The following is a 24,976-nucleotide window of genomic DNA, read 5'->3' on the forward strand; positions in this document are numbered from 1 at the left end:
GTTGTGGAAAACATTCAATGAAAACTCTGAAAAGCTGCTTAAACCTGCATTTTTTTATTATTGTGGGCCGATCTATGTTATTAAAATGATCAGAGCCACTACTGAGTAATGTGGTAACTTGAGGGGAACAGTGAAATAGTAAAGCTTTTGCTGTATGCTTCTTCATGTTGAATTCAAATGAAATATATACAAGAAATATTTAATAATAAGAATAATCATTGTATGTATATGTAACAGTGATGTTAGGGCTAAAAGGCAGAATATACGTTTTGTGTGTTTGTTTTTTCTCATTAAAGTGGAGCTTAACGTTGTCCCATATTTGAGTTGTCTCTGTCCCACGTGTGCCAAGTTGGGATCTGGTCACCCTTAGGTGTGATGCGAGCGCCTCTACTTGGAAGTCATTTGGCTCACGTGCCCGGTTATTTTTGGGCACTGGAGCAATGCAGGGTGTTCTCCAGAGGGTGGGCATTCCCCCAGAGTCACCCCCCGTTCGCCTCCTTGTCATTAGTTCTATTGTTTTGTCTTCCCATGTGGAGCAGCAGTCCACAAACCAGTCGGTATGGTAAGTGCGCAGCTCCAGAGATTCACGACTAAACCTGCGTCTGTTTTAAGGGCAGAACAGCAGAGGCGCTTGTGCATGAACGTTATGAGTTTGGTAATAAAAACGGTTCAGTGTGTGTGAGTGTAAAGCTCAGGGGAACGCTGATGAATGATGTGGAAGAAAAAAACATTATAGTTTATTTATGAAATGTAATCATTTAATAGTAATTATCACAGAGTGGTGGCTGTGGTAAATATTGGTATAATATTACAAAATGATGCCTGATATTTGTTGTATTGAAAACTTATTTTAACATACAATCGATCATCAAGGGGGTTTCGACAGTTCTCAGAAAAATTTAGTAAAAACATTGAAAAATGTCCGTTCTCATAACTCGGGATTTAGTTTTTTGCATCAGAAGACCTGAAAACTGGCGACGGTTACTGAAAGTTTTGTTTGAAAACCATTCCTCACACATGGGGGGGGGGGGGATTTTTTTCCTGTCTAACAGAATAGGGGGAGTGAGCAGGAAGGGGAGGAGCCAAAGAGAGGGAGGAGAGGAGAGAAGGAATGTCTGAGCTGAGGGATTGTGTTTGGTTATGGAGGGAGGAGTGATTCTGTTGGGAAATAAGTCTCTCAGGAGGAGGTGTGACTGCGTTAGTCAGCAGACGCGGAGCAGCTCTGGTGTGTGTGTGGATGAGCTCCTCCCAAACAGGATTCTTCTCAGCCAGGGAAACGTGTGTGAGGACAGAGCTGATCTGAGGTCCTGAGTTGTTTTGGGTTCTTCTGATTCAAACTCCTGCCGGCTGGAGTCTGGTGCGAGGTTCTGCTGGTTGAGTCTGTGGATTCAGACGGGATCTTCACCTGATCTGACTCCCGACCGGCTGTTGACAGGGTGACTGACTAACCAGAAACATCAGGATGAGCGGAGCGGCAGATGTGGTGTGTGAAGGATGGCTGAGGAAATCCCCACCAGAGAAGAAGCTACGGAGATACGTGAGTCCTCTCAGTTTCAAAAACTCATCTATTTCTTTATTTCTAACTAGATTAAACACACTCCACCGGCACTGGACTGGTGTTGATGGATGCTCATCTGAGTATTTTTTCTTAACTTTAATCATCATCGGTGTGCTGTCACCGTGGACGTGAGTCATTTCCTAAAGCCATGACTGTAAAACAATAAACACGTCCAGCAGAGAGCAGCCGCTGAGCTGAGACCCAGAAACGTTCTCATCTAACTTTTGTCTGCTGATAATAAACCAAACTGTTAAATCTGGATCCACAGCACCAGGTTTCCATTTCCTACTGTAAATCTTTAACAGTTAACTCAACGGTTAGTGGAAACGACACAAAGTTCATTCTGCATCTTTAAATTCAAATCTCCAACACCTGATGCCAGAGAGCTGGATCGGACACACACACACACACACACACACACACACACACACCACATTTCTGACATGCCTTCCCCGTGACTTGACCTAATCTCATCTCTCCTCCATATTTCCTCCCGTTTGCAGGGAGAAGCAGAACAATGTCTGCGGTCTACTCTTCCATCACTCTTTCTCTTTCATTTGTTGTACTCTCTCTTCCTCTCCTTTGGTCACATGCCTTCCTTTCTCTGTTTGTACGGAAAGTAAAGGAGGACTAAATCAGAGCAAGAGGGATCTATTTTTAGTAGCGTTGCTGTTTGAAACCTTCAGTTCAGAGAAAACGAGCTCAGATATGGGACATCCCAGCATGCTTCTAACGAATCAGCTGGTTTCAGAGATGTTTGCAGGAAAAGGTTTTTAGGAGGGAACCACTGGACAGGACAGGCGGTCAGCAGGGGAAACCAAAGAGGAAGACATCATAAAAAAGATTTAGTCCTCGCATGTACAATCTAGCACACACACACACACACACAGCTATGTTTCCATTGTCAACACCATAAAACCAGACTCGAGCGGCCCTAAAGGCTGCAGCAGCCTCCACGTGTTCCTGTAAAGAATGTGGATGAAGTTCCTGCTGCAGCCTACCTCCTCTTAACCTCCCTGCTCTGTCGAAAGCAGTGTGTGTGTGTGTGTGTGTGTAGGAGAAAGTGCGTTCGGGTGTGAGAGAGTGTGTGTTGCGTAATAAACTAATCGCTCTCAGCTGGGCCTGCCTGGAAGCTTTTAGGGCATCTGGAAACGCGGAGAGAGCGTAAACGTGACGTCGCTGACGTCAGCGGGTGTACGCGTCACAGATGCGTTTATGACAGTCTGACGGGAGGGAAGCTGACCTGAAACTTGTTTTCAAATGTAAACAAGTCTGATTTCACATTGTTGAGTTTTATTCTTCATCCTGTGATGGAACCATTAAAAGTTCTCCATGACTTTCGGGATCGATAAATGAGTGAGCCACAGCCACCCTCTGAGAGTCTGATGGCGACGTCACGTCTGAGGTTTCATGGACTCGGCTCTAAAGTTGGTGAGAGAGAATCGACATGTAGAGGGTTCATCTAAATAAGGAGATGTTTCTTTTGGGGGTAATTTTAGTTTGGAGGCAGGAAAAGGGAAGAGATATTTTAACTCTATTGTAGCTGCTTCCGGCTGAGGTCAAAGGTCAAAGGAGCAAACATCAGGAAACCAGAGGAGATCGCTGCAGGAAAATAACTTATCTCTATTATTACTAATATGTCGCCTTCACATGATTAAATCAAAAATAGAACACTTCTTCACAGAATAATTTTTAAAAAGCGCTTTTTAAACTTTTTTTATTCTCTGGTTCAGTTTAGTGGTTAGAAATAAAGTTTTATGTGGTTTGCTGATGTTGCTCGGATCAAAACTCATCTGTCATCAAACCTCTCCAGTCTCAACAGTGTTTTTATTTTTTAACCAAATTACTATTTTTTATGCATGAATATTAAAGTCAGACATGTTCATGGAAACAGGCGGAGAAAGCACGGAGAACGCTAATATTTGATCCTGTTGATTAGAATCAGGATCTACTTAAAACATCACCCTTGTTATTCCTAACATCTCAGGGAGGGTGGGGGGTTGTGGGGTGGGGGGGTAACGCCTTATGTTTATGTTTATTTATTTGGCCGACGCTTTTATCCAAAGCGACTTACAATGTATAACCTATAGGGCATGTTGTGATCTGTGGGGGAAACCGGAGTACCCGGAGGAAACCCACGCATGCATGGGGAGAACACCCAACTCCACACAGAAAGGCCACAGCCGAGTTTCGAACCTGCAACCTTCGTGCTGCGAGGCAACAGTGCTAACCACTGCGCCACCATGCAGCCCTGATTATTTCATTTCATTTATTTATTTAAGGACCGTGCACATTAATATACGTTACTGTAAATGTGCCAGTGTTAGCCAGCAGGCTAATTTTCAACTGTAGTCCAGTGGCAAGATGTTATACTGAACACGATGGCTAAGGAGAAGAAAGAAAGAAAAAAACAAGAAAAAAACAGATTAAATGAGCATAGTAACTAATTAATATACAATTAAAACATAACACACAAAATAAAAACAAAATAGAAAAAAGAAATAAATAATTCATATACAACTCATTAGAGAATCAAAAGTAAGTGATAACTGAATAAAAAAAAATTACGAGTTAAAGAAAATTAACCATTTGGGCTCAAAGGCCCCCAGTTGGGGAATATTAACCCTTTGATGCATAACGGTCACTAAAGTGGACAGGTACTCAAAATTGTTATTTATTTAATTTTGCCATTAAGCACAGCTGTTGAAGACTTTAATGAATTTGAGCTCCTCCATTTGGACTTCAGTAAGTCAAGCCAACATATTTCGGTACAACTGAGGTGGACATGTAAGAAATTATTTGTAAATTATTCAACGTTATAAAAAATATTGGTTGAAATTTGTTTCATTCACACCCAAATATGTATGAAAAACAATTGTTTCAAAAATCTTGGTTGAAGATTTCATAATTCATGCATCAAAGGGTTAATTCATGCTCTAAATATGAATCGTTGTCGTCAAGCTGCACCTCTAAAAATACATCAGAACCGTAGCTGCACGGCCACGCAAGCATTTCTTATGTGCTCCCAATCAGTGTTGGGAGTAACGCGGTACATAAGTAATTAACTACTGTAATGCATTGCTTTTTGCTGTAATGTGGTAATGTAAGGCATTACAGGGAAAGAAAATGGTAATATTTACTCGGTACAATTGTCAGTAACGCGGTAATTACAATGCATTTTTAAACCCAGAATCTAGATGCGGGTTTCCTAAAAATTCTAATTGCGGGAAGCCTGAAAAAAGATCCAGTATCCACATATATGACGTCATTTATGGACTCAGCTTTGCGGGCATTCTATGAGCAGAGAGGACGCAGTGGTAATGGCTCAAACACTCCAGCTGCGTCCTGCGCGCGGCCGCTATTATATTCACAAAATCGCTCCACCAAAACAAAGTAATTCGTTTGCGATGGTTTATATCAGCCCATATTCTCTGGTACTTCATGTACTTTTCAGCTGAGTTCATAATCTGTGCACCGGTGATTTCAACTCCTTGCTGCTGGAGTGCAGCGCAAAGCTTTTTTTATTTATTTATTTATTTATTTATTTTTGTGTTCGGTAGATCCCTTTGGCTGATTAGTTAGAAACTAGGAAATCTAGTTTACAGTTTTTCTAGAAGACGGAGAAAACATGCAGCATGCAGGAAGGTTAGAGAGAGAAAGGGCAGGAAATTATTCACATAAAATCAAGAAAACAAAACAAAGTGCTTGAAAAGAAAAAAGTAGGTAGATTTATCCCCAACACACATTTTTACCAGTGAAAAGCAATAATATATAAGCATTTAATATTTATACATGTGATAGAATCAGATCACCCCAGAAGTCAGTCCCACATCCAGGGCCGTATCAAGGCATTTGGGGACCAAGGCAAATATAGGCTTGGAGCCCCCACCACCTCACTCCCTGCTCAGCTAATCTAAGATGGCAGCGTGCTGAGAGTACAGATCATTGTTGCTTTTATTTAACAAACAATCATTTTAAAGCACTGTTATTATATCTGACTGTTTTTAACAGCAATCCTAGCTCAGACACCACATCACTTTCCACATATATGTCATGAGCTCACTGAGCGTCACATGACCAGATTTATATTGAAGTTGTTTTGGTGAAAGTAACTTAAAGTAATGCAAAAGTAGTGTAATGCCTTACATTTTAAAATCAGTAATATTGTAATGTAATGAATTACTTTAAAATGAGGGTAACAAGTAATAAATAAGCCCTGCGCCTTAAAAAATACACAACATCACACAAACACCAAAAACAGTTGTGTTTATTCCAACAACCAGAGAACATAGCAGAGGCTTTACCGTGTAACCCGACTGAATAAACCCGGTCTGAAACGAGGCATGGCCAAAAGAAACGTTGCACAAAAGTTTCTCCGTTTAGAAAAAAACAGAAACAATATTTTCCTACGGACTCCCGCCTGCGTCCATCAGGCTGGAGCCTCGGGACAAGCGATTATCAAACAGATTGTTGGGGGAAGAGAATAAACACACACTTCCACTGCCACTTCTTACCAGCATTTCCTGTCCAGCTACTTCCTCTTCCTGTCTGTGTTGGGAGAGAACCAAGTGCTTTAAAGAAGGTCACCTTTGATCAGAGGAACACACTAAAACATCTTCAACCTCCACAGAAGCACCAAGCTAAATCCTGCTGTTCAGTTTAACGTCTGTCGTTCCACACAACGCTTTTAAATAAAAACCTTTCTTCATGCTCTGATTCACACCTTTAAAAATCATCAGGCGCATTTAGCACTACCTACACACTAGCGCTCTACAACCTCTGACACACACACACACACACACACACGGGCAGTGAGTCATGTCTGAAACACGAGGTGCCATCCTGCGGGTGTGGGAGATGTCCTCCACCCGTAACGCTCCTTGCATGAAGGAAACATCCAGAAAACATTGTCCAACATTTAAAAATCACCTTCATCTCCGTTTTGGGTGATTTAATGTTTGTGCTAACCGGAGTGTCAGATATTGGAGCTAGAACATGCAGAAGCTGATGGAGGGAGAGAAAAGACCATTACATAATCAGACTCTACAGTCAGTAACATGGACGTAATTTTCACTTTAAAAGTGTGTGTGTGTGGGGGGGGGGGGGGGGGGGATCTTTACAGTATACTCTAATGGGAAACAGGCTTCAACACAAATGGTTGTTTTCCGCTTGGTCCTAGAGCTCAACCAGTGTCAAATTAGAATAGCGTAATATTGTTTTTGGATGGTAAAAAGTGCAGGGGTCAAAACTTGACTTTGGAAAAAGTGGGGGGCACATGTCCCCCCCCTGTCCCCCCCAAAATTACGTCCATGGTCAGTAACCTACTTTAGTTCCCAGCTGCAGGAATGTCCACAGGAGAAGTCTAGAACGCTCTTGGATAGCTGATGTTTTTCTCCAACCGTCTGTCCAGGCGTGGAAAAGGCGCTGGTTTGTTCTGAGGAGCGGTCGACTCAGTGGAGAACCCGACGTTCTGCAGTACTACAAGAACCAGAATTCCCGTCGGCCAATTGGGACCATCAATCTGAATCTGTGTGAACAGGTACGTGTTGTAAAACGTGATTGGAGAAAAGGTCAGAGGTCGCGTTGACGTGTTTCACGAGTCTGGATGTTCCTTGTCTCAATTCCAGGTGGACGCCGGTTTGTCTTTCACAAAGAAAGAGCTGGAGAGCAGCTTCGTGTTTGACCTGAGGACGGAGGAGAGGACCTGGTACCTGGTGGCCGAGTCCGAGGAGGACATGAACCGCTGGGTGACGTCCATCTGCCTCCTCTGTGGATTCAACCCAACGGATGACGGTACGGCACACTCAGGCTGGAAGACATGCCTGTAGATTTGACTTGTTTGGTGTTTGGAGATGGACGGTTGGTCTGTGTGGGCTGATGCTGAGTCAGCGTGAAAACTGGTAGGAGGAGAAACCACGAAAGCAGCAGAGAAAGAGAGGGACAGAGAGGTCGCTGGGACTGTCACTGAGTCAGTCATGAAGGACGTCTTACAGCAAAATGTAGAAATCTGTAATCATCCATCTAAACCGGGTCTTTCTACAGCTTAAGTGAACTTTTTACCAGATGTCTGCTTGCAGATGCATGAAGGCGATAGTTTTCTGCAGAGATGAGTGGATTTTATGTTTCGGCTGCATGGTCCAGTGTAAGTATTTACTACAGCAGCAGGCTGACAGTCAGGGTGCCCGTGTTTATAGATCAGATACCATCTAACTGGCTAACTGATTCCTCACACCTGTCCCTGATGTCTGACGTGTAAGCGCCTCGTGTCCGTGTCACATCCTCCCTCGTGCTTTAGCTGGTCAGTGTTAGGGCTGCTGCACACATGGACCTGACCTCCTCCGGCCCATGCTCCACTTGGGCTGGGGTTCTGCCGCACCGCACCATCTAGGAAAAGATTCTGTCTGCTTAATCTAGATTAGATTATTAAAGAAAATAATCTGATTTTAACCGTTTTAATACACCAGACGGAACTGATGTGATGGACAGAATTTAAAGTTATCAGTCGTTTTTAACTAAACTTCTAATTTGGCCTTTTAGACTTTTCTAATGACGTTAAAGGATTATTTTTGTTTTTTAGCTCTTTTTGACCCACAGACACACACACACACACACACACACACACACACACACTCCCCCTCCTCTCTGACACCTTACCTGAGACACAACGCATCAGCAGGGTCCCTTTTGTAAACTAGCTTAAATTCCAATTATAGAAATGCGAACGATATTTGACCAACTTTTCTTTGTTAGCTGGTTTTGTTCCAGACTAAATGTCACCATTAATGTTGCACTCCTGGTGCAGCAAAAGGTCAAAATACAGCAGGATTTCCTTCTGCTGCCAAAATATTATTGCTGTGCAAAATAAGGACCACAATACAACATGTACAGCTGTGTAAATGTTTACATAACAACAACGAGATGTGCTTTGAAGTCGATGACAGGAATAGCCGCTAACTCGCCGGTCCTGTTCCTAAACCAGCAGCTGGTTTAGTGTTTATTTAGTTATCTAGTCCAGGTTTAACCAGTTTAGTACTGTTGTGTGATGGACGAGTACGTTTTAACACGCGTGACTGTTCATGATTATGTTACCAGTTCCATTTTCTACATTTTCAGAAAGACGTTTGAGCTCCGCCTCCACATGCGTGACCACAACCAGTGGTACCCCCTCTATCTCTATGGTAACTGGGTCTGTCCCGCCTCCGTATGACCCGGTGGGCGTGCGTCACCTGGAGCACGACAGCAGCACGGAGGAAGACTACCTGTGGTTGTCAAACTGCCAGAGTCACATGGGGTAAAAAACACAAACACAGAACTAAATTATTACTTAAAGCTGGATTTAACAGTTTCAAACCTCCCTGATCTTACAACTTAATGACCCGGTATTAGCAAGATGAGGGCTAATGACGTTACATCAAAGAGTGAAATTCGTTTCCTACGCCTCCAAAACGAGCCAAACGTGCTGCAGCTTGCTTCAGTTTCATGCGCTTCCCAACTGTTTGGATCCAGTGAGACTAACAACACACTGATGACAATCAGAGGGATTAGCTCAGGCCTCTTTCGCATCCGTAATGAGTCAGATGTGCCATGAAAGATTAGCTCATTTAGTTCCTAGAACCACGGGTGTTAGAACAAGCCGAGGATCTCCAGGAAAAACCAGAACAGAGCAGCTGAGAGTTTCAGGTTCAGACACGTCGGACTGAAGGATGGAGGTCCTCCGCCTCAGTCACACCCACGTGTTCCTGGTGCATCTGTGGAAAGGATCCACAGATTCTTGGCTATTTTTTGTATTACAACTTTAAAGGAAAAAAAACATCATTGTTTTCTTTTACTGAGCTAGATTAAACCCAAATGCAGCCTTTTTAATCTAAGCTAGGTTAGGATAACTCGTATTTTTCTTCAGGCCTCCTTTGGGTTCTTTCACTTCCCTGGAAACTGATTACAACGACAACATCTTCCCTCATCCTTCAGCCACCTCCACCTCCTCTTCCTCCTCCTCCTCTCCGTCCCTCCCTCCCAACAGCCTCCCCCCTCCATCCTCCAGCGTCAGGACAGCCCCCTGGACTCTATCTGCAATGACGAGCCCCCTCAGCCAATCGCTGGACGCCAGCATGACCTCTGACTTCCACAAACGGGCCGGCAGGCCTCACTGTCACCCCTCTCCTCATCCCAGAAAACACTCTCTAGATTTCCACCTGCGTCCTGTGGCCGCCTCGCTCAGAGAGGACACACATGTGGGCGGGGACCTCTCGTTCGCAAATAGCGGTTATCAGGTCCCCCGTCCAGCGTCAGCCTCCACACCTCAGCAGCTTCCTCCTCGCCGGCCATCATCAACGCCCAGTGTAGACTCCCTCACACCAGCAGAGCTCCACGCTTCCATCCCAGCGCCCCCTCCTCGGCCACCCAAGCCCCCTCCCAGTGCCACTCATGGAGAAAGCTCGGGACCTGCTACGTTACCCAGAGCCAACTCGGAGCCAGAGAGGAGAGAGGGACGCACAAACAGAGGACACCAAACCAAAGGTAACAGCAGCATAACCAGGGGCGGATTTAGGATTGAAAAAGATCCGGGGCTTAGCCCAGATGAGTGATCCTCTTTTTTAATGAAACATTTCAACTTTCACATTTTGACCAACAGACAAATGCACTACATTACACTTATTCACTCATATGATATAATGCATTTATTGTTAGCTGGTTCTGTGAAAACAAATCCTCTCTACTTTAGGATGTGAGCCACGTTTACACAGTAATTCTCACATTTATTCATATCCTTCCATTAAAGAGAAGGCTAAATTCACAGAAGTCACTGAAACTCAAAATATAACTAATGAAAAATATAATTAGGCAACAATAATTAGAGAATTAGAAAGCTCTACTGAGAAACTTTGGGGTTCGGGTTAGCCACAGTCTGGCTGAGTTACTGAAGCTCCTACGGGCGACGGTAGCGGAGGCCATTTACCAGAAACAGGCTAGCAGTTAGCTTCTTTCAGTTCGTCATTCATCAATGGCAACCATCTTGAAAATTTTATGTTTAATTAAAGTTCCATTAGACATCACACACACGGGTGAAAGTTGTCCTCTGCATTTGACCCATCCCCGTAGGGAGCGGTGAGCTGCAGACACGGCTGCGCTCGGGAACTATTTGGTGATTTTAATTTCATGCAATTTTGCAAAATTTGATGCAATCTGTTAGCATCAAGATTAAGTTGTGAAGCCACAGCAAATTCAATTTTGCTTATTATCAGTCAAATTAAAGCAATGCTTTTGTGGGGGGTTTGTTCCCCTTTTGCTAATTGCACCTAGCTGTGGCGGCCATCTTTATTTGAGTTTATTCTAAAAGTCAAAGAATTTTCTAGATTTTCTGTCTAATAGCATAGAGAGATTCAAAGTGTCTCACACACACACACACACACACACACACACACACACACACACACACACACACACACACACACACACACACACACACATTTCTGCCAAAGGGCAGGAAAAAACTAGCTGCGTTATTGACACATACTTAATCAAACCTTGTGACCCAGCAGGAAATTAGAACACTGATGTTAAGAAGCTTTGCTCCACTCACATTTCAGCATCTGAAACAATTAGCACTTGTTTTATTAGCTTGATCAGCGTTAGGATCATTAGGATGAGAACTTTGTCCACCAGCAGGACAAAGGTGTGTTTCAGCAGGAACATTCTTCTACTGCGATGCTGAAACCGCTTTATTCCCTGTTGGAGAAAAAGAACATTAATAGGGACGTTTACAGCCGAATTCTCCTCATCCAGACAAGCATGGACTTGGTTTAATACACAGATGTGTCTGGTGCCAGGCTGTTAGCACCATCTAGATTCAGATCTGGTCAAGCTCTGTTTGCACTGTGGAAAACACACACAACATGTTTGCCTGAAAGTTAAAAAATATATATATATATAAATATTAGAGTGTTGTTGTTTTTACGTTGTGCATTATCAGAGTCTATCATGTTTCTGCGCCGTTGGAAGTTAAACGAAAATAAAACACTGGTGCTTTTGTGTTTCAGGCTCCTGGCACATTCCTCTGTCTCGGTCAGACAGAGCCAGCATGTTTGAGTTCAGCGAAAGTTTCAACAGCTACTTTGTAAGTTAAACCAAATACTTGCTGAAACTTAAACGCACCATGTGGACCTTCGGGTCACTTCCTCTTTGAAATGCTGTTTTGTTTCCCAGTTTAATAAAGGCATGGTACCCCTGGGCAGCGTTTGCTCTGAAGACGATGACGTAGAAGAAAGCTACGTTCCGATGAGCGCCGCTGCCACCGAGCCTCCGCCAGCATCAAGGTGGGGGGGGGGGGGGGGGGGGGGCTATTTTGTTCATCCCTGTTTGTTTTAGGCGACATTTAAAAGTTAGTGAAAGTCGTTGTGAAGACTTTGCAGAAAAACCTGCATTCAATGCATCAGTCTATACATGGACGTAGTTTTCACTTTAGAAGTGTGTGGGGGGGGGCACGGGGGGGGGGGGGGTCGTTATTGTATGTGCTAACGGGAAACAGGCTTCAACACAAACGGTTGTTTTCCGCTTGGTCCTAGAGCTCAACCAGTCAGTTTCAAATAGCATAGTATTGTTTTTGGATGGTAAAAAGTGCAGGGGTCAAAACTTGACTTTGGAAAAAGTGGGGGGACATGCCCCCCCCCCCCTAAAATCACGTCCATGAGTCTATATAATATTACATTATGTAATTAAATGACAGTTAAACAGAACTATAGAAATAAAATGGCCACAGGTGTGGACTCGAGTCACATGACTTGGACTTGAGTCAGACTTCATTCATTATTTTAATGACGTCTGACTTGCCTTGATAAATCTATAAAGACTTAAGACTTGACTCGGACTTGAACGACTTGCATCGGTTGGCTTGATGATGACTTGAGCATATTTGATATTTTAGCACAAAAGTGGTGCAACATGGACAAAAATCCTAAATCATTCTTGGTTCTGGGTTTGATCTTGTTCTGCTAAATGCAGCAGCACTTTGTTTATAATCTGTTTCAGTTGCACTTTCTGCTTGTTTGAGCAAATAAATGAAGCTTTAAGATGCTTTATTTCTGGAATTTATTTATTATCATCATTAAATGAAGTAGCACAGATGACTTGATTATGACTAGAAAATTCAAAGTTAAGGTCTTGGACTTGCCTTGGACTTCCACATCAATGACTTTGGACTCAACTTGGTTGTCTTTGACTTGGACTTGACTCAAGACTTGACTGGAAAGACTCATGACTTACTTGTGACTCGCAAAGCAGTGACTTGGTCACACCTCTGAAAATGGTCACCTGTAGACCGTACCACCAGAGGGCAGTAGACATGTACTTGACAGGACATGGCAGGGTTAAGGTGATGGAGATACTGATCCCGATACTCCACCTGGCTGCTTTAAGGCCACAGGTGGGTTCAGGTTGCGTGCTTTGTAGTTTTGACTTGCTTTTAGCTCCCCCTAGTGTGCGTTTAGTAGAACCAAAAGCAAAAACTACCTCCTTGCGGTGCGTTCGTCTTCTTAACACCTTAATCTAACTGCTGAAATGTCTCCCAGCATCCATTAGTGTCTACAGGAGTGATGCATCGCTAAATTAAACAAATCAGCTGTGTTCATGTAGAAAACAATCAGACTGCAGTGTCAGGCATGTCCGATCCATTTTTATTAAGTCCAACAAGTGGCGGCCGGCACTCTGAAGTTGCAAGTGCAATATTCTGGCCACAGAGAGTGTTGGGGGTCTGAGTGACTTTTCATTAACCCTGTAAAGGGTCATCTTAGCACATCCTAGCTCAAGAAAATGATTTATTAACGTGGAAAGGTTGCAGGTAATCCTCATCGGGATAAATAAACCCGTCTCTGGTAACTCTGAGAGAGGGAAGCCAACCAAAGGAAACATTTATTACCCATAGACACAAGGGCGGAAATCCCATTTCAATTTTGGGGGGGGGACAATAAACAGTAAAACTTCAGAGAGTAATTTTTGGGGGGGACATGAAAAAATGCTCTCTACATACAACACTGTATGTCCTTATAAGAGACTGACCTGCGACTCTGTGCCTGACAGGCTCTGGCTGCCTGTGCTCAAGTGACTGGACTTTGCCTAATGAAACCATTTAGAAACAATTTCATAGGCATTTCATTTCTTTCTTATAGATGTCTTTATCAAAATGCAAGTTTCTACTTACTTGACGTTCTGGAGCATTAAAAATCGACCTGATGTCTGCCGTTTTTCATTTCTCTGCCATTTCAACTGACCTGGTCTGCTGACAGTTGGACAGCAACACACACACAGATGGGATGTACATCTCCATAAGCATCCTTTCTTTTTGTTTTCATTTCAATAACAAGACTGTGGCCTAAAACGGAATAAGCAATTCAGAATAAAGATTTAAAAGTAGATCGTTGATAGTTGAAGCAACCTGTCCTGAAATGGCATGGCTATTAGCTGACCAACAGCTACACGTGTGGACGGATGCAAAGCATTAATTTTAAGTACTAAAACATATCTAACTTTTTCACAACAAAGAGAGAGAACATAAATGTCAAATTAAAATTTTATTAAATCACATAACATGAAAGCTACTAAAATCCAAATAGTTCCATATTGATTTTAATACATTTGAAATTTTCCTTCTAAATATGTCTAGAAAAAAAAACAACCTTCTAATCAGCTTTCACAAGTCAAGTATCAAAATGACTGAAATCTCTTTAATAAATCATAGAAATGTTTGTAGGCTATTAGAGAATAACTCTGTAATATTTAATAACTTTATCTAAGTCCTACTGAATGAAAAGATGCACAAAATCTAAAAAATATATTCTTGAAATATTTGTTTCATTTTAATAATAAAAATTAAAAACATCTACTTTACAAATACACTAAACATACATACTCTATAGTTTATCTTTCAGATTAACAGATCTCTCACTTTTCTCAGTTTTCATAGTGTTTTTGGGTCTGTGTGGCCAACGCGATCTTTGGCTCTATGTTTTACACTGAGAGCTTTGAGCAACGTGCCTCCAACACACATTTGCTGCAACCAGTTCATCCCTAAGCTGCACGGTGCACCTGCACTTTGACATATTGTAAACAACTGCAGAGCCTGGGGAAGACGGGATAAGAGCGGTTAAACGCTGTGATTTTCCATACATCGGACCAGTTAGTTTTGATTCTACCATATTCATCTGCTAAATAGGATGAAACGCGGACATTTTCATCGATCTATAAATGCTCCGCAGATTCCAGGGGAAGACCGTGAAAGCGTACGTGTCCGGAAAAAGGAACTTTTGATCACCTTAGTGAATGGAATAATAATAGCAGAATAATCCTGGAATGACCAGAGAACATGAAGTGACAACTTATTTTTTTTTACTGTGGCGGTGGTGGTCTGTCATAAAGGGATCTCCGACCGGTGATCAAAATCTAAAGATAATCGGTGTCTATGTTTGACATTTATGACCACATCTGACATACATATTTAAGTTTGTAGAACAAGCGTGTGATAAATGACTTACTGCTGGAAACCGCTGGCTTTTTGATTCCCGCCTCCTGTGAGCGCGCGGGCTGCTGTGAAGTTGTGAGCGGGGCAGAGCCGGCAGCCCCGCCCGTTGGAAACAGTGCGTGTGGACCGACCGTACCAACTTGAGGAATTGGGGGGGTGGGGTATGTGTGTGTGTGTGTGTGGGGGGACTATAATTTCTCAACAATTAAAAACACATTGTTTTGTATTTGCAGACCAACTTTTATGTTGTGGTTTTAGAAGACAATACAGGTTTACTGATAGCATTTATGTGTTTACAATAACTTTTGTGGGCGGGACAACTTTGTGTGAGGGGGGGACGCGTCCACCCCGTCCCCCTGGGATCTCCGCCTATGCATAGACACATCTTATCAGATCCTTATTATTCATCAGTTTTGCAAAAATAAGAATAATAATTTGGATGTTTATTTATAATCTTATTCCAGGGTTCTTCCTGTTCCTCCTCCAGACCATTCTGCCCAGATTCAAGATGGCAACTACGTCCCCATGACCCCCTTGAGCTCCTCCTCCTCCCTTCCGGCTAATCCCATTTCTACCACAAGCGACTTGGAAATTCTGGGGAGGCAGGTTCCCCCACCTGCCCACATGGGTTTCCGTAATTCCTCGTGGACACCGGTCATTCCCTCGACCCCGCCTCTCCGAAGGAATGCTGTGAACAGCAGTGGAGGTGAGGGCGAAGTCGTCCCGCCTCCGATCCTCCGCAACCTGAAACCCCAGTGGAAAGGTCAGTGGAGGCGTCTTTATGTCTCCGTTCACACATGGTGGTGAAACACTACCTAGAAGCTTCTAGTTAGTGTTAACCCTAACCAGTACAACTTAATGCATGCTACTGATACTTTATAAGCACAATAAAATCTCTTTTGACTTTCTCTCATCGTCTGCAGGAGTTTGTGTCAATCAGACGAACAAAAGCCACAGCCAGACTCCCGGAGAGCTGACGCAAAAAGTCAAAGGTACGAGTTAGGGGCTCCAAAAGCATCAGCGTGTCATACAGGTGTTACATAATTAAAATCACAGTTTGGGATATTTACAGAACTCTCCAGCAAAACCCATCTTATAAATCCAACTTAACGATTGTCCACAATAGGATTAGTTTGTATTTTCAGTCATTTTTACATGTGAACTTCACAAACCAACAGAATTTCAGAATAAAAGGGTTTTTTTTTGTTGGAATGGGATTAAAATGAAATCAGTGTTGGCACAGAGCAAATAAAACTAACACAGGTCTAAAAACCTGATGAAAGACTGAACAATGATGAACACCTCAGAGGTAGAGGAAGTTATAAAGAACGATCCTCAGTTGTTTTCCTCTTAACTTTAACTTTCTGCACGAATCCGCATTTTTGGATGTTTTTGAGTTTCTGCAAAACATGTTTTTCTCCTTTTTTGTACAAAAACCACTTCTACAAAAAGATCAGTTCTGAAACCAGTTCAGGTCTAAAGCCAGTTTCTGTTCCTGAATCAGTTCAAGGTTTCTCCCCTCCCATACCTTCTGCCTGTAGGGGTGCTGCCAAGGATGTTGCCCCATGAAAAGACTTTAAGAATCATCCCAACGTTTTCTCCAGCCATGGAAGTAATTTGTGTGTGTGTGTGTGTGTGTGTGGGGGGGGGGGGGTCCATGTCCCCCCCACTTTTTCCAAAGTCAAGTTTTGACCCCTGCACTTTTTACCATCCAAAAACAATATTACACTATATTAAATTGACACTGGTTGAGCTCTAGGACCAAGCAGAAAACAACTGTTTGTGTTGAAGCCTGTTTCCCATAAGAGCATACTGTAAAGATACACCCCCCCCCACCCCCCACCCCACCCCGCCCCCCCACTTCTAAAGTGAAAATTACGTCCCTGTCTCCAGCCTCCCTGCTTCACATCTCAGTTATTTAGTGCTGCTCTTGCTCTTTTAAGCCGTGTTAGGCTTTAATTATTTACCTGCTCCCACTTTGCTCAACATGAGGCGCTGACAGCAACACAGCAGAAAACATGCAGCAGCTTAGAGAAATGAAACATTAACACTGCTTCAAACTGACGTCACCCTAAACCAAAATAATTACACGGATAAGCGAGGAAGCATCTCTGGGCCCATTTAAAACGTACAGTCTTTCAGTGAGGGCTGCATTCCACTTCTACAGCTAGGCGGGCTGATTCGGCTAACGAGCAGAACAGCTTCTAAATGGAATGCAGCCCTTGTCAGCACTCTTTTGAGTCTAATTGTCTGCAGTGAAATAATATTTTAATTCATGTTCTTTCAGGTGAGCTGCCTTAGAGAAATGGAGCTTTGGCGACATGAGAAAGTTTGGTTTCTCCCTGAATGTTGTCGCCCAGAGAGTGTTTGGATGTTTCGTTTCAAAGCTTAAAAAACAAAAACAAATCATTTGTTTCTGTTTTCCAGTGAAACCAGCTCCTCTGGAAATCACGCCAATGTCCCAGGACTGGCAGGAAGTCCCGCCCCCTGTACGCTCACCTATCACTCAAACCTTCACGCGAGGGTGAGTTTAAAAGGAACATTTAAGTAACGATGTCGCCAAAAGTAAATACATAAATACAAGGAAAAGCTTCAGTCACCCTACATGATCATCAGAACTGTGTTGTGCTCTGCCACCACCATGCGGCCATATCCAGGTGTTGCAGCCTGTAAGGGCAGGTGGGAGGCAACAGGACCCAATCCTTTAAAATAAAGGAATAATGTCGTGCGTTATGATCTGGACTCTATTTGTTTTGCAGTCCGTCCAGTCATTGGTCAGTCAGACCAAGCTCGGCCCAAAGCTCCTCTCTCTCTTCTGATTCTGATGACCCTGATGAAAACTATGTCACCATGACGACATCCAACCTCAGCTTTAGCGCCGAGGAGCCGGTAAACACTCCTCCACCTCCAACCTCTACAAACAGTTGCTGAACTTTTCCTTGCAGCTTCACTTTCAAACTCTCCTTTTTTGGTCCTTACTTCCTTCCTGTCAGCCTTGATTTCCTTCATTACTGATCTTTTCCTAGAGAGTATATTTTATCATATTTTAGCAAACATTACTATTTTCTGTCTGCAGTCCTTTGGTGGGTATAGAAAAATAACAGCTGGAAGACAGAATGTAGAAACAAATTATGATATAAAAACAGTTATTGTCAGATCAGGACACACCCCCTTGTCCACATTTTGAATGTGTGTGTGTGTGTGCAGTCTCTCAGGCTTATGCTCCACCGAGTGTCTGAAGGTGGGGTTGGCAGCCCACTGGTACAACGAGCCAAAGCTGAAAAACAAGTGGAATACCTGGACCTGGACCTCCACACGGGACGATCAACACCAATGAGACAGGTATCAGGCACCACAAAATAAAAGTAGATATTTGAACTCAAAGTTTTATCTGAGTTAGAAGTTTCTACTGCACAGTGTTACAAACCCAGTGGAAGTGTTGTGCCCGAATGCATTCATTGAACGACCGTTTGTGAATTTGTTAGTTTTTTTTTTGTTAACTGAACTCGTTCGTATTTTACCTGATTATATATATATCCCGTAAATCCTCTAATACAGGCCCAGGCCTGTATTCGACTCAAGTTCATCAAGCTCCAGGCCTTTATTGGAAGGAGGACCAGAATTAGAGGCAGGCCTCTATTTCTATTTGAGCAAAATGAACTAATGGTTCGCTGGAGTTTTTGAAAATTTAAATTGCGCCCACATTTTCAAAGTTAAACACATTTCTTTTAACAACAGTAGTTTCTGCTTCAGCCCTCTCCCCCCTCCCCCCGCGCAGCAGCCGCAAACTCACTGATGCGCCTGCAGCCTCTCGGAGTTCCTGCTGCTCTAAACATTAAAATAATTATTTCATTTTCTGTTCCTCACTTCTGATTACCTTCAATGGTGTCTGTTTGTTGCAACCACCAGGTACAAAAACTAACTTGTTTTTATTTGACTATTTTTCTGTCCTGCCTGTTTATTATCTTCCTGCATCTCCTCTCAATCCTAAAGAGAAACTGCTACCCGGGTTCATATATATTCACCTTATGAGTTACCTTTGAACTGCAGTTCTAAAAGATCTACCGACCGCAAAAACAGCGGAGTGCTCGCCGGCCACATCAGTGAGGTGCGTCACCGAGGACAAAACAGGTGATGCGCCCCGATCCACAGCAGCGAAACGCATCAGGCACAAATAAAAGAATAAAAGACAGAAAACATAAAAGGAAATGAGCCAACATGAACGATCGCGTGTTAAATTAGTTTTTGAGGTGGCGACACCTGATTTGATAATGTTACTGTGGTCGTGCTCAGGACACAGATGTCTGGAGCGCGTCAACGATCAGAGCTTTGCATGAGCAAGCTGGTTAAGGTTAGGATGTGGGTGAGGGGAAGGTTAAATTGCAAGAGGGTAAACATCACAATTTGGTTAAATGTCCGTTTTACGGCGGGTGTCAGTACCGACGCTGAGGAGCTTGTCACCTGCTGACAGCAGGCTGCTGTCTTTTCCGAGGACTGCATCTTGCCGGTCATTATCACGTGACAGCGACTAGTCGATGACAGGCAAAAAGTCACTATAGAGCGGTGAAGTCGACTAGTGACTAGTTCATACAACCCCTGCTACTGCTCCCCAGTGTTCTGCAGCATAATCAGCACGTTCTCTTTGAACTTGATATCAAATTTTCGCCTCCTCTTCGTCTCCGCACGGTTAAAGTTACCTTCGCGGTCTATCACTGGCAAATCAAAAGTGATACAGATGACACAACCGCCCCCCCCCCCCACCCCCCCACCCCCCCCCCCACCCCCGTACTTGCTTGTTACCACATTCCACCCGGCCACAATAAAAAACCGGCCATTATTCACGTCCGCCGACTCCGACACCGGCCAAAATATGATACCCGGCAGTTAATTAAATACAAGCTAATATTAGAGGATTTACAGTATATATACATTTATGTATATACATATATATATGGAGAGAGAGAGAGAGAGAGAGAGAGAGAGAGAGAGAGAGAGAGAGAGAGAGAGAGAGAGAGAGAGAGAGAGAGAGAGAGAGAGAGAGAGAGAGAGAGAGAGAGAGAGAGAGAGAGAGAGAGAGAGAGAGAGAGAGAGAGAGAGAGAGAGAGAGAGAGAGAGAGAGAGAGAGAGAGAGAGAGAGAGAGAGAGAGAGAGAGAGAGAGAGAGAGAGAGAGAGAGAGAGAGAGAGAGAGAGGGGGAGAGAGAGAGGGGGAGAGAGAGAGGGGGAGAGAGAGAGGGGGAGAGAGAGAGAGAGAGAGAGAGAGAGAGAGAGAGAGATTATCCCTTGAGGTCCACATGGCAGGGGTGAGGTGGTGCTCACTCCTCACCCCTGCCATGTGGACCCAAGGGATAAACCATGAACCCTGCTCAATGGTCAACTTTCCTCGTGGCGTCACACCCATTAGGACAGTGGGAGGGTTAAGAAATGAACCACCTTGTTTTAAAATGTATGAACTGAACTTTGAACTAGTTCATTTTTAAAACTAACTTTCCCAACACTGCCCAATGGGAGTCTGACCACTAGGGTGCATTTTATCATCTCAAGATTTTAGCATTTGAAATACAAAATGTCAGCGTAATTAAAAACACTAATTATCATTCTGTGTGTGTGTGTGTGTGTGTGTGTGTGTGTGTGTGTGTGTGTGTGTGTGTGTGCGTGTGTGTGTGTGTGTGTGTGTGTGTGTGTGTGTGTGTGTGTGTGTGTGTGTGTGTGTGTGTGTGTGTGTGTGTGTGTGTGTGCAACAAGAAACGAAGCACAGCAGAAGGTGTAACCAGCATCAGTGAGCAGGGCGGAGCAGGGGAGGAGCGTGCACGAGGCGAGTGTACACGTGTCGACTATGTGGTGGTGGACCCCAAAAGGACCAAAGCTCTGAAGAACACCCGCGAAGCGTGGCATGATGGGAGGATGCTTACGGAAAAGGAGAAAAGCTAGACCTGCAAAAACAGGCCATGTGTAAAGACTCTGCTCCTTTTTCCCCTAAAATATCCAACTGAAAAAATATCGAACTTCCCCCAGTGTGTTGGCGAAAAGGAGACATTAACATCATGATGGATCAACATTACTAGATTCAGTTAGCCAATAAATAATTAAATTCGTTATTTGATCAATTTTAAGCTTCTCAAGTTTTTTTATTTATTTATTTTTTTTTTGCTTCTTTTAATTGGTCAGAAACAATTAAATTCCCAGTAAAAAAAAAAAACACTGTTAGTGTTCAGGACCAGTAAAAAATCCAGGAAATATTACATAATCAACTGTGCTTCACAACAACTCGCAGGTCTAGTGTACGTACACTGTAACTCTGCACACACGTGGTGTGTGTTAGAAGTAAATGTCATTCTAGTTCTCAAAAGAAAATAGACATAAAAACATGTCTGTTGTTTCATGTAAATATCTTGGAGTAAACTGTTTGAATTTGTCAGAAAATATAAAAATAATTTGCAACTTTTCAAATGTGTGATCATTAACAAACCAAATAAACATTATAGATCAGTGTTTTTCTTTTATTGGTGTCAGTTTTTTTTTCCATCTTGACCATTTTAAAGCCTGAAACAGTGAATGGTAATAAGTTAAATAAATTAAGTTGAGTTTATTTGACTTTAGTTCATTCATCTAGTGCCTATCCTTAACACAGTTATCTCAGGGAGTTTGTTCATTATTCCAGTTAGTTACAATGTTCTATCTGAGGTTTCTATATAAACTTAAAACAAGTGCTTGTCCCAGATTATCATCTGTAATAATCTGCTTTATGTTATGATAAATATAAAACAGCAGCATCGTAATGAGCATAGTTGGTTGACTGGTTGCCTGGCAGCAAGCGGGTTCTAGCCCCATCTGTGGCGACTTTCTGAGTGGGTATTCTCTGGTAATCTAGTAGATTAACTGGAGTCTCTGAATTGTCCCCACGGGTCCCAGTGATGGACTGAAGCCCGCATGCTGCCTCTCGCCTGATGGCGTTAAGACACCTGTGAGAGTCTACCGTAGTATTCGCCCTTGCCACCTAGGTCATCCAGCAGAGGGCAGTAGACATGTACAAGTGAAACTAGAATATGGTGCAAAAGTTTATTTATGCCAGTAATTCAACTTGAAAGGTGAAATTAATAAATGAGATAGACTCATTACACGCAAATCCAGAAAGTCCAGCCTTTATTTGTTATAACTGGGTCTCAGCGGCTCACAGCGCCGCTTCAACAGTGCGATACTCTCACGAGGGACGAGCAAAATATCAAAAGGACCAGAAATTTGTGCGAGCTGACGATTGCTGATCGGTAGCTGGTCACTTGGTGTTAATCTCCTCTCGTAACCCCCTGGACGCTACTCAGCGCAAAACTCGCCCCATCTTGTAGATTCTCGCAAGAGGGGCAAATCGGCTCAAAAATGAAAAAGTTGTACAGTGTACACCCGGCCTTACACATTAGCGTCGGCACAGCTGGGCATGGGACTGGTGCGGAACCGGACTTTGGTTTCACACATGGGTCAGATATGTGTTTTCCAGTCTGAGGCAACTCTTTATTTTCAGACCTCCGTCCCAGCGGTCTGACTGGGGACCAACTGGGCTGGCTCCGATTGGCGAGTAGAATCAGCCAAACGGGGGTTCCTGCAGGTGCCATTCATTTTCATGGATGCTGTGAAGTAAATTTCTGGCTGTAGCACGGAGCTGCCGATCAGTGGGAACGGGAGAAGAGTGTCCCTGTTCTCTGCATCAGAGCTCTCACCCCAGGTGTGTGTGTGTGTGTGTGTGTGTGTGTGTGTGTGTGTGTGTGTGTGTGTGTGTGTGTGTGTGTGTGTGTGTGTGTGTGTGTGTGGCATAAGATTATGATGACACACACAGCAAATTAATAAAATAATGTGGGTCATAGTCTCCAAAAGCAACACAGCTCATGGCCGCCTTTGTTTCTTACTATGGAGGACACTGCGGACTGTCCCGCGCGTATTAAACGTTGCCCATGGGCTCTGGATTTTCCGCATTCCATGAGAAGTGCTTCGGATTTATATGTGAACACTACATCGCCCGTACCAGACCGAACTCGCCCTCCGGACCCACCAAACCCTGATGTGTAAGCGCCATTAGATGGTTTCTCAGTCTCGGCTGAGGACCTTTATCGTCGTTTCCACCTCTACGGAAGGTTTCTGGTTAAGGTATCAATTCTGTATTGGTGAATCCTGAACTGGATGCTTTAGGGTCAGAATCGGGTTGATCTGAATTGGAATAAGTTAGAGGAAGGGAATCAGCCCTTTAATGCTAAGAAAACATACACTGATGTCTGCATTTATTAGGCTTCTCTCTCTTTAGCAGAACCACACCTCAGATTCTGCTCCGTTTACTTTGTATGTCTTCTGCCTCCTTGTGGAACTAGTACTCCGTAAGAACCCATTTAATTTTATGTTGTATATGATAAATGTCTGCTATGCCTAAATAATTAATAGCCTATACATATTTTGATCCTTTGAATAAAATCTGGCATGTATAAGGATTTGAAACTAATCAAAGGTTGTTGTTGTGCACACTGGCCACTAGGTGGTGCTGAATCAGCACAACATCGACTATCTCTAATTTGTTTCTGACAGCCTTATTCACAGGTGTGACCAAGTCACAAGTAAGTCACAAGTCTTTCCAGTCAAGTCCAGGTCAAAGACAACCAAGTCCAAGTCAAGTCCAAAGTCTATGATGTGGAAGTCCAAGTCTTTAACTATGAACTTTCAAGTCATAATCAAGTCATCTGTCCAACTTCAATTTAATGACAATGATAATAAATAAATTCCAGAAATAAAGCGTCTTAAAGCTTCATTTATTTGCTCCAACAAGCAGGAAGTGCAACTGAAACTGATTATAAACAAAGTGCTGCTGCATTTAGAAGAACAAGATCAAACCCAGAACCAAGAATCATTTATGATATTTGTCCATGTCGTGCCACTTTTGTGCTAAAATATCAAATATGCTCAAGTCATCATCAAGACAACAGATGCAAGTCGATTCAAGTCACAAGTCATTGGCATTCAAGTTTGAGTCAAGTCCTAATTCTTTATAGATTTAATCAAGTCAAATTAGATGTCTTTAAAATAATGAAGAAGAAGAAGACGAAAGAATCATTTCTATAGCGCCTCTCGTGATAAAAATCACGAGGCGCTTCACAAAAACAAAAAATGTAAAAATATAAAAAAGCCTTTATAAAATGTTTAAAAATGTATTTAAAATTAGCAAAAATAGACAATTGTGATTTTAAAATGTGTTAAAGAGAGAGTGAATAGGAAAGAGGGAAATCGGTGGATCCTGAGGTAGGTGGAATTGGTGGGGAGAGCAGAATAAAGAGAGAGTGGTGAAGAAGGTCATCCAAAAGCCAGCTTGAACAAGTGGTAATAACCATGTCTAATGTTTGATTCTCTGTCTCATAATTTTAATTAAAAGTTTTACTTTGAAAGCGCATTTTCCTGAACGATTAAAATGCGATTAATCGAGATTAATTAATTACAAAGCCTGTAATTAATTAGATTAATTTTTTTAATCAAGTCCCAGCCCTATATATATATATATATATATATATATATATATATATATATATATATATATATATATATATATACACATATATACACACACATATATATATATATATATATATATATACACATATATACACACACATATATATATATATATATATATATATATATATATATATTTTTTCATTTCCATTTAATACTTGTTCAGCTGCTGTTTTGTATAGATATTTTTATTTCTTTATACATTCTTATACATTCACATACTGTGTATTTTGTTGTACAGTTACTTTATTCTCGACTTCAACTTATATATATTTTATCTTATTTATTCGCAGCTAAATGTACCTTTTATTCTAATTTGTATTGTATTGTGTATTTTGTTGTAAAGCTATTCTATAATTCAACTTTAATT

The 24,976-nt window shown here is 42.5% G+C and overlaps 1 protein-coding gene across 2 annotated transcripts; it reads left to right on the forward strand.

Annotated features, from left to right (window-relative positions):
• The first annotated feature begins 1,101 nt into the window (after positions 1 to 1,101).
• Positions 1,102 to 21,569, forward strand: LOC107376790 (GRB2-associated-binding protein 1). 2 transcript variants are annotated; one of them, XM_070548130.1, is made up of 13 exons: positions 1,102 to 1,537; positions 6,969 to 7,097; positions 7,186 to 7,351; positions 8,672 to 8,849; positions 9,459 to 10,075; positions 11,596 to 11,672; positions 11,762 to 11,871; positions 15,533 to 15,831; positions 15,992 to 16,060; positions 17,496 to 17,592; positions 17,828 to 17,957; positions 18,276 to 18,410; positions 20,812 to 21,569. In XM_070548130.1, exons 1-13 carry the CDS (start codon positions 1,463 to 1,465, stop codon positions 20,995 to 20,997), a joined length of 2,268 nt encoding a protein of 755 aa, XP_070404231.1. In that variant the 5' UTR covers positions 1,102 to 1,462; the 3' UTR covers positions 20,998 to 21,569. The 2 variants fall into 2 exon arrangements, with proteins under 2 accessions (XP_070404231.1, XP_070404232.1); XM_070548131.1 differs by lacking the exon at positions 1,102 to 1,537 and adding an exon at positions 1,569 to 2,989.
• The last annotated feature ends 3,407 nt before the right edge of the window (positions 21,570 to 24,976 follow it).

This window comes from Nothobranchius furzeri, chromosome 2 (assembly GCF_043380555.1).
Source record: "Nothobranchius furzeri strain GRZ-AD chromosome 2, NfurGRZ-RIMD1, whole genome shotgun sequence".
NCBI lineage: Eukaryota > Metazoa > Chordata > Actinopteri > Cyprinodontiformes > Nothobranchiidae > Nothobranchius > Nothobranchius furzeri.

Excerpts from the sequence above, each read along its gene's own strand:
- LOC107376790 (XM_070548130.1), top strand. The coding sequence starts at position 1,463 with ATGAGCGGAGCGGCAGATGTGGTGTGTGAAGGATGGCTGAGGAAATCC. Across the intron at positions 10,076-11,595 it reads CAGAGGACACCAAACCAAAG|GCTCCTGGCACATTCCTCTG; the intron begins GTAACAGCAGCA and ends TTTGTGTTTCAG. Across the intron at positions 17,958-18,275 it reads GCTTTAGCGCCGAGGAGCCG|TCTCTCAGGCTTATGCTCCA; the intron begins GTAAACACTCCT and ends GTGTGTGTGCAG.